Source organism: Condylura cristata, unplaced genomic scaffold, assembly GCF_000260355.1.
Source record: "Condylura cristata isolate star-nosed mole 26May11 unplaced genomic scaffold, ConCri1.0 scaffold00001, whole genome shotgun sequence".
Taxonomy (NCBI): Eukaryota; Metazoa; Chordata; class Mammalia; order Eulipotyphla; family Talpidae; genus Condylura; species Condylura cristata.
Genome location: NW_004567102.1, coordinates 66,297,617 through 66,307,520, shown reverse-complemented (window position 1 = coordinate 66,307,520; position 9,904 = coordinate 66,297,617). Strand labels below are relative to the sequence as shown.

General features: G+C 39.1%; 1 protein-coding gene across 1 annotated transcript in view; it reads left to right on the top strand.

Moving 5' to 3' along the window:
- The first annotated feature begins 313 nt into the window (after positions 1–313).
- The window catches only part of SAMD3 (sterile alpha motif domain containing 3), a 41,097-nt gene continuing 31,506 nt past the window's right edge, over positions 314–9,904 (top strand). The window contains exons 1-3 of the mRNA XM_012734450.1: positions 314–392; positions 1,051–1,240; positions 3,864–3,971. Of these exons, the coding sequence (XP_012589904.1) occupies positions 314–392; positions 1,051–1,240; positions 3,864–3,971 (377 nt within the window). The remainder of the gene's footprint in view (positions 393–1,050; positions 1,241–3,863; positions 3,972–9,904) is intronic.

The window sequence follows — 9,904 nt, the reverse complement described above, 5'->3', positions numbered from 1 at the left end:
GTATAGCTGAGGGATGCCTGTGGAAAAAAAGTAGGAGTAGGTGAAGAAATTTGAGAAATGAGACTAGGAAACAGGTTCACAGTGGTCTCATTTTTAACAAGAATATTTGCTGTATTAGTAACTTTTGTATGTGCATTCAGAAAACAGTAATTTTAAAGAAGCTCAGGATTGAGAGTCTAAGAGAGGTTTGCAAAGAAGGCAGCTGATATTAGAGAATTAAGTCATAGTAATAGAAGAACAACCCATCAGAAAGGAAAACTGAAGAATTCTTCCCTGGCCTTTAATTCTACAGGTGTATTTGCAGGAGACAGCAATGGAAACTTGGTCAGTTGATCAGGTCTGCAGTTGGTTGGTGGAGAAAAACTTAGGAGAATTGATTCATAGATTTCAAGGTGAGTTATTTATATTTTCCAAAAATGTTAATTGAGTTATTGAGTGTCCTCTGTCATTTAAAATTACTTTTGTTTTCTAATGCATGTGAATGTGGATATGAAGTTCCTGCAGTAGGCAACTTTCTTTTCTGACTGTGGCAGTTTGCATTTGACTTCACATTCATGGGAGAATATTGCTTTTCAAAAATAATTAAAATAAAATTAGAGCTTCTGAGTTCGTTAGAAGGTATGTGTGAGATATATATTTGAAACTGCTTTTGACCTGAAGGAATGCAGCATGTGTTGTTTTTTGCAGTGTTGAATTTACAAGCATTGTACATTGTCTGTGAGTACTATAAAGAATCATTTCCAGAGATCACGCCACCCCTTTATAGAAATAATGCCTGTTACAGAGAATCAGAAGGGGAAGGGTATTAACATGGAAGTAGTTTATATTATGACTCATGATCTGATACTTTCACAGGAGCAGATATTGACTTGGAATTATGCACGATGAGGGTTCCATCTTTGTCAAAAATCAGATTAATTTGTAACTGCAGAGGACAGGTTTAGATGATCCTCTTAACACCAGAAATAGCTTTGCAAGCTTGGAGTGCTGTATTTTACAATGTTTTACCAGGAAGTCATACAGAACCACAACTTTTCTTCTTTTTCCCAGAAGAAGAAGTAAGTGGGGCCGCTCTTCTAGCATTAAATGATCGGATGGTTCAGCAACTAGTAAAGAAAATTGGGCACCAGGCTGTACTGATGGATTTAATTAAAAAATATAAGCAGAAGAGTCAGGGACTGTCATCCCCCGGAAGTCCCGGAGAAGCAACTCTGGTCACACAAACAGAAGCAGCCCCTGAGTAAGTCTGTTGATCAATGGCCTTATTTTTGATGTCTTGCCTCCCCCATCAGCTTTATCAAGACATTTGGGGGGTGTGGGGGGACTACACCTCTTAGGAAACGGTGTCCCTTTCAGCTAGATTGTGTAGACTGTATTTTCTAATATCGCATAAAGGATATTTGAGGCAAAGTTTTTGGAATGGATACATTTTTTAAGTGCCACGTTTTAAACACTGACTCCAATTACTAGAGAAGCCCTATAAGGTGGCATTCCTATGTAGAAAGTCCAGGAACAAGAAATTCAACTGTACCTGCAACCGCAGTAGCAAGGACTCATGCAGCTTAGGTCTTAAAATCAGTGTCTGAGAAAGACATTTTTGGCTGCTCCTTCGCTTTTCCCAAAACTACCAATACAATTATGTATTTATTTATTTGCCAAGGATCCCTTACAGTAACTAATTTATATTCTCCTCTAGAGGGCTGCACAATGTAATTTGCTAAAGACTCTCACCACAGGAGGTTTTCTGGTTTCTCGAGAGTACTCTTGGAATACCGACTGCTTTGATAGCATCCCGCAAACTGATCTAGTAAAACTGGTGCTTTTGAGATTTACAGATATTTTTGTTTATTTTTATTATTGATGTCTGCAAGAAAAGGGAATGATGACAGTAATTATAAAATTAAAAATTTTACTTTGCAGTTCTATATCAAATGATCATATCAGGTGTTCAGGTTTGTTTTTTCTGTAGCAAAAAACTTTTTGCAGTGTACCTGATGTTAAATAATTGCTGTAGACCAATCATTCATTGATCTTAAAGTACGATGACGATGTTTGATGAACTCTGTTTTGTGTTTTTACATTTTTTTTTTCAGATTGTACCTGTAAAAATAAGGCTTTGTCTTCTATTTGATAAGTGACAGTGTTAGTGAGATCTGGCTTCAGGAGTTTGATTTCTAGACTGTTTGGATATGTGGGACATAGAAAGGGACATCTAGGCTTGAAGGGATGATCCATGTTTGAACTGGAGAGTCTACCATCTAATTTGGTTGAAGAATTTATCCTAAACATTGTTTTGACACATCTACATAAAAGCATAGCCTTCAATTTGTGACTTCTGATGAATTTCCCATGGCATGGTTTTACTTCTTCCCAACAAAAAGAGCTGTGTGTAAACCTCAAACAGAGCACAAAGCAACTTCCCAACATTCTGGGATGAGTTTAGCTGTTGGGCTGGAAGTTCTTTTTAGAGGACTGGAATCTTCATGTTTCCTTAGGCATAGCTTGGAAGAATACAGACAACCTTGTCTCCACTGTAAATGAGTTTATAATGTTCTCTAGTAAATAAGAACTAACTGGACTCTCAGGAAATCGGAGCTTCACTCCTAGTTCGACCATTGACTTTGAGTGATTATGTTAAGTATTGGCATGCCTATTTCTTCAGCAGTACATTATGAAAAGTTAGACTGTACCTAACTCCACCTGAGTGCACACTGATGTTAGGAGTGTCATAATCTTTGAATACTTTTCCAAGATCAAAACAGTCTTAGGTTAAACTTTCTTAAAGCTCATTAAGAAAACCACATCTCAAATGTAGCCAAGTCTTGGACCACAGGCCATCCAGAGATTTATGAGTAGGGTTTTTCATGATACTAGAATGGAACTTAAACTAGTTAATTAAAGTCTTCCAGGAAGAGCTTGATACAATGGATGATTTGGTATAAAAACTCTGAAGTTGGGTATGAAGTATTTGATTGAAATCCTCCTGTTCTGATATTAGCTAGTCATCTAACTTTGGGTATTTTTTTGGCTATTTAGTTTTAATTGTAAAATGAAGTGGGTATAATAAATGGTGCATAAGGCCACTTTAAAAGATGCTGTAATTGTGCTTCACATCAGAGATTAAGATGGGATTCAACTTGAGTGCAAATTTTATTTAATTACTAAAGATTTTCTGGTATGTTGCTTTGAAAAGGCTTTGTAGGCCACATCTGGACAGAGTATTTGGCATTCTGTTTGCACGTAGGCAAGAGATATAAATATGTAATACCTAGGGTTACTTGCAGTTGCTTTTTGGTGGTTGTTCTTGATGAATCTGTTAGAAAAATCATTGTCTAAAAAGTTAAGAAAACTGAGATCAACTCCTGTACTGATCCTGGGCAGCTAGTGGTGGTGAGCAAACTGCTTTCCCTTTTGGGCTTTAGTTGCAACACTCAGAAAATGAGGTTATTAGAAGAGTGTAGTTTCAAGGTCTCGAGATTTGCAGATAATAAAATGTCTCCCAAATGATAGGGCGTAGAGAAGGGAGTCAAAGAGTTAATGACTTTCTTTTGCCAATTAAGAATATTAGCCAAAAGATTTCATTCTATTATCACCATCATTTCACAAAGAAAGGATTAGCTTCATAGCATTTATAGATATGAACAAATGGTAAAAGCAGCATGGGGAGTCATCAGTCTCCTTCCAGCTTGTATGAACCATTGAATGAGATGACCACAGAGGATCTTTCCTTCACTTGTCTTAGACATGAATAACACGGAGCTTAGAGAGGGCATAGAACATGTTTGTCATGGGCTTAGTCATATACCAGGGGTTCCAGGAGGACAAGTGTCATGGTTGACCCACCTCTTCTTTTTTGGTGACAGGGATGAGCAGTCCTCCAGTCCATCAAGCCATGGGGAGCAGATACTATCTCTTTACCCAGCTGAAAACCTTGATAATGGACTAATTGACCAAAGAGTACTGAAACAGAGGTGGGATGCAAACTTCTAAAGATGTAAAATTTCAATAATAATATTTGTATTTATTGTTTGAAGATGTCATTTGTTCAAATGTATTTCTATAAATACAGTTCTAAGTACTTTTTTTCCTGGAAGGAAATTTTTTTATCTGATGATATTTGGTAAAAAATGAAGGGTAATTGTTTTGGTGGACTGAAGTTTTAAAATAATATTATAAATCAAAGTTAAAATTTTCTGATCTGTATATTGTACAGATCTGTATCCATATATTGGAAAAGCGAAGTTTAAATTAATAATATACATCTTTAAAGCATATGTTGTTAAAGAAAAGAGGATTTTATATCATAAACTGTGCAGAGTGACTGATAATAGCCACAATGTAGCATTCATTCAGTGAATGATGTCCTTTTAAAAATTGCCTTTTGTGGAGTCTTTGTTTTTGATTTGGACTTTTATAGTTTTTTTTTTATTTGACTGCTTCTAATCATGGTATACTTCAGTAAACATTTTATTATCTTCCCATGTTTATCCATTTTATTATATTCTTATATTGAAATGTTTCATTTCAATTTCAAATGAAATTGAAATACAATACATTGGAACAAAGGAAAAATACAAACCTAGAGAATCAGATCCAGATTCTGTGTTCAGACTCAGTGCTGAGAATGTGTGTAGGGCAGCTATTGTACAGGGCCACAGCAGCATTTCCTGGTCACTCGATCTGGGTGGTTCGTGTATCATGTAACACATAGCTGCTGATGAAAACAGTGTAAGAACTATTTTATTTTCTGAATCAAAGTTCTGACCAGGAAGATGATGTAGGCCAACTCTTACCTAGAACATATCCTTCCTGGGTTGTCTCCTTTGTTTTTTCTCCTTTCCACCATCTTCCTCTTCATACCCACACTCCATTGGGAAGGCCAGTCTTCCCTCACACCACTGATTCCTCCTTGGGGTTGAACAAGAAGGTAGATAGGGATGTTGTAGGTGAAACTTGGCTCCATCATCTTCCTGGCATCAATTTCTTTAAAAAAAAAAAAAAGATTTATTTTATTTATTTATGCATACAAGAGCTGGGGTGTAGGCCAGAGGTATGAGACTAGAGGATTCACTAGAGAAAGAGTGGGGAACATGACAGGCAGATTGACTAAACTACACTGTTGAGGGGAGCAGCGGGCAAACAGGAGAGACAGGAGAGGTCTGCTGCGCCATTTGGGTTAGGTCCCTGGCTGGGAAGCGAACTCATGCGGAAGTGGCTGCCAATAGCTTCACAGTGCTGAGACTTACCCCTTGTACCACCACAGAGGTCCCAGTTTCTTCTTAATAAGCCCTTTGATTTAATTTGTACTAAATATGAAAATTTTGAAAAAAAACATGTTTAAACTCCAGGATTTATAAGTCACTTACACATAACAGACTGGGAAGCTGAGAGATATGGCTAATAGCACATGTGTGAAGCCACCTGCTTCACAAGTCAGGTATGGGACAGTGGGACAGGTGCTGGCTTTGGGTCTGACACAACTAGACTGGGGTGCTGACTCCTGCACTCAACCACCAGGTGGCCTTTGCACCCACCTGCACACGTGGCCCCGGAATATAATAACATGTTAAAATACCAGACACCTCTTCTCACACTGTGCAAGGTGCTTCATGGCTCTTGCAAGAGCTTTCCCTGTGTTCCCTGAAACCAACATGCGCCTTCCATCCAGATTATTTGCAGACAAGGAGAAAAAGGAGGTGGTCAGGGTAGAGTGCACACCTGACTTTGGCTCTTGAAAAGTCTCTTGTTTATGGTATGTGTGTCCCAGTGGATGATTTTCGTGTCCCCAGGAAGCACTAGCGTGTTGCTGGCTTTGATGCTATGGACGCTCTACAGAATGATTAAATGATCAGCTAGCCGTGACTATGCAGTGGTTAATACTCTGTGAACTGCTTAAATACATTTTTTTTTTTTTGCTGGAGGGCTCAAGGTCCTGTCTTCAAAAATGTTAATGATCTGTTGGAAAGAAACCTTTTTATAATGTTATTCCTTATTTTTAGTCTATGCTATTTAAAACTGTCTACTTCCCTTTTTGTACCTAATAGGGCATGAAATCAGATAAACAGGTAATGATTTCCTAAATGTTACTTTCAAAGCTTTTTGCTTGAAGTTTAAAAGCATGTGTAGAGATATTTTGATTTTGCTTTTGGGAGTAATTGTGAATTATTCAAGGTTTCATGCATATCTTAAAATTATTTAAATGATATTTTTTTCCCTTATTAACAACAGAAATTTACTGCTCACAATGAATCCGAGTTTTGGGGAGCAAGCTCAGAGTCCTAGGGTCCAGGTGGACTCTTTCTTAGTTCTTACCTTTGGCAAGGAGGGAATTCAACATCGAGACAAAAGTTACAGCAGTGAGACAAAGTTAAAGCAAATGAGCTATTGGTGGATAACACGAAGAACAGGAAAGCTCTCTGAGTGCATCGCGCTGAGATGGCGACAAGTAGATATTTCCGTGGGTATAGTGGCAAGGAGTGGGGGTTTGGTTGTGGGTGTCTCCTTGCTATGTTTCTTGCTCAATGGTTGGGCCTAAGTGATTCTCTTAAAATAGCAAGACCCGCTAAGTTTGTGGGTTTCTCCTAGGCTACCAAGGTCCACTGAGTTTGCCCATGTGACCTGGCCTGTCTTCCTGAAGCTAGCTTTGGTCCATTGCTTTGGCATTGTGTTATTGTGCCAGTGTTCTGAACATGCCACTGTAGTTGCTTGGTGTTGGGCCTCCCTCCTGGACTGGGATTGTTCTCCAACCAGACTGATAAACAGATCTTCCTTTGGGAAGGGGAAGGGAGCCCTTCTGGTTCCAACTGCGTGTTTCTCCATCAGACTGATAAGTGGATTTTTAGGGGTTAGGGGCTTGGGGCACGCTGTTCCTAACCGACTGCCTATATCCATTTCCTAACTGCATCCTTCAACTATTTTGGAAACTAGGGAGTCCAAATTCAAGATGTGGAGAGATTAGGTGCCTCTGAGGGCCAACTTCCTGGTCCTCACCATACCCTAACATCAGAAGGGCTCAGGCAGCACTCTGAGGGCTTTAAAAAGAAAAAAAAAAAAGTTATTGAAGTAACATTGCATTATGACATTAGATATGCTTCAGGTGTGCATTAGATATGCTTTAGGTGTGCATCAGTATAAATCAATGGAATGGTGCTTTTTTCTTGGTCTGGCTATTCTGGGATGATGCCCATCTGCCTGTGCTCAGTGATGCACCATCAGCAGGTCAACACGCTGCATGTTCCTTGCAGACACTATCACACGCCCAGCTTAGATGAGGGCGACATAGGCTTGTGGGCATCTTCCCCAGCATGTAATAAAGGGGACGTCTGATGAAGAGCAGCCTAGTTATAAGTCCATTGGGGCAAGCTCCAGCTAAGTGGGCAGTGACTCTTCCCACTTCCTACCCCTCTCTTCCTCTCTAGGTCCAGAGGTCTGGGGAGTCAGGGGCCAGTCTGATTCACTTTGTGGTGCCTGGCACAGAGTAGGTAATCAACTGAGGTACATTACATGCAGGAGCAGATGTATTAGGTATTTTCTGTGGTTTCATCTTAGTAGAAGCAAACATGTGTGATCCTATTAGAGAAAGAACATAAGATGTTGGGATGAAATGTGATATCTTCAGATCCTCCTTCAGAACATACTAGTTCAAACACAGCTGTATGAGGTAGATGGGAAGAAGCCCAAGCTTGATAAGCCCAAAGAGGAAGGATTTGCAGGCAGCTGAGAATTTGAAGTCCTACTTCAGCTGTTTACCTGTTGAGTGACCATGGACAAGTTATGTGATCTCACTATATCAAAGTTTCTACCCTGTAAGTAAATAGGAGAACAAGGTCATGTATGATAAATACTTAGTGCCTGAGACATAGTAGGACTTCATACATTTTAGCATTTTTTTTTTAACCAGGCTAGTCACCAAGACAGAAGATCCAAAATAATCATGACATTCTGATCTTAAAACTTAGTCCCAAAGTAGAAACAGCAGGGTTTACACCAGGAAGTACAGATAACAACAGTATCTGGAAACCTTCTCAGACTTCTGGATTCAGGCAGTAAGAGGCCATGCCTCCGTCCTCCCAGAAAGTCTGTGGCGTCAGGTCAATGAAAACAAAAAAGAAAGTGGGCACAAGGTTGATGAACAAGTATGGGTAGAAGAAGAGAGGGTCGCTGAGAACCTGAGCCAAATTCCCACTGAGGGAGTGTCACAGAGCGCAGAGGTGATAAATCAGCACATTTAGATGCTGAATCTCAAGTCAGTGGATCAACAAGGATCCCTGTCTTTCATCTCTTGGACATGTAGAACACCCAGACTAAACAGACCAAAAGTTTTGTGTTTTAGAAATGCTGCATTTACTTTTTTTTTTTAAAGAACCTCCTTAAAATTTAATCGACTAAATGTTTTACATTTAATATTCTATGGGCTTCTTCTGGACAAAGAACAGCATAAATACAAACAAGCCTCTAGGCTATCTTCCCCAACCCATGAAGAGCAGACATGGGAGGAGAGTAAAAGTATTACATTTGAGCTCCATTCTTTCATTGGAGATCGCATACATTAATGTATTAAGGGTGATGAGGGTCCTGTAATAAGAAAATTCATTTAACTTTATCCCAGAACTTTTTCTTCGAGTAATATCTATTAAAGTTAAGGAAAAACACCTTTGGGAATACCGAAATAAAGACCTTATCTGTGTCAGAATTCACTCATTCATGTCATATAGTAATTGATTGCTTAATCTGTGACAGACACTGTTGCAGGCACTTGAAGAGACAGTAGTGAGCAAGGCAGACTAAGTTTCCACCTCAGAGAGTTCACATTCTAATGAGGGAGAAAAATAAATCAGCATGGCATTGCATTACAACCATAAGCATGAAGAAGATCAATAATGCAAAGGAAAAGACAGATTAAAGGAAGTAAGTGACTTGTACATAGACACGTGTGTTAAAGTACAGTAACGTGACATATATTTCAGATAGTTTTCAGGAGCTTTTTCTCTTCAACGAGGTGATGTGTGAGCACAGGTTGGATGAAGTGAGAAATATTGGCTCATTAAGCTAGATCCAAAACTTCTTACAGAAGAGAATCTCCACAGACCCAGGCAAGCAAGGGTTGCAGAATCAAAGGAAATTGGTCTGACATAACTGATAAATAACTCTTTGACTTCTGCCTATTCCCATTAATGTTAATATATAGTCGAGCAAGAGCCAAAGTAAACTTGATTTCCAATCTATTTTCCCCCTTTTATTCAATTCTAAACGTGTTAGACATTGGCGATGGAGGGTGGGGAGAATTTAGCTCTTACCTAGGGGAACTTAGAGTCTCATAGACAACACAGATAGGTAAGCTGGGAGCTGCAATATTGAGAATGACATGCAGAGGTAGAAATGCAGAAGGTCCAGAAATAGCACAGAAAAAGGAGAAGCAAAACTTTCAGGGAAATGTGTGTAGAGACAGATTCTGAGAGGTTTCATTTTCTATGAAGGAAGATTTTAAAAGATTCTTAAAAATCCATCTGAAGGAAAATACGGCAGGAGGGGAAAAGGACGTTCATAGAAAGTGAACAGCATGTACAAAATTACAAACACCTGAAAAAGCACAAGAGCTTCTGTTTGAAGAATTTAGGATTGTGAGAGACACAGAAAATGGAGTTGTTAGAAGTGGTGAAAGACACCGCTAAAGAGAGAAGTCTCGACATGGTGCTCAGTCAGGCCAATGCTTTCTTCCACAGGCTGTACTTGAGATGGACTTGGGGCCTGAAACATATCAGCACCCCGAATTGATGGTAGGTAAGATGACAATAAGTCTTTAAGCAGACACTAAACCTCCTCTAGTTTCCTTCTTTTTTTTTTTTTTTTTTTTCAAGAAGATTTAAGCTTTTAGGAGTTGCTGCGGTAGCTAGTTTCAGAGCTG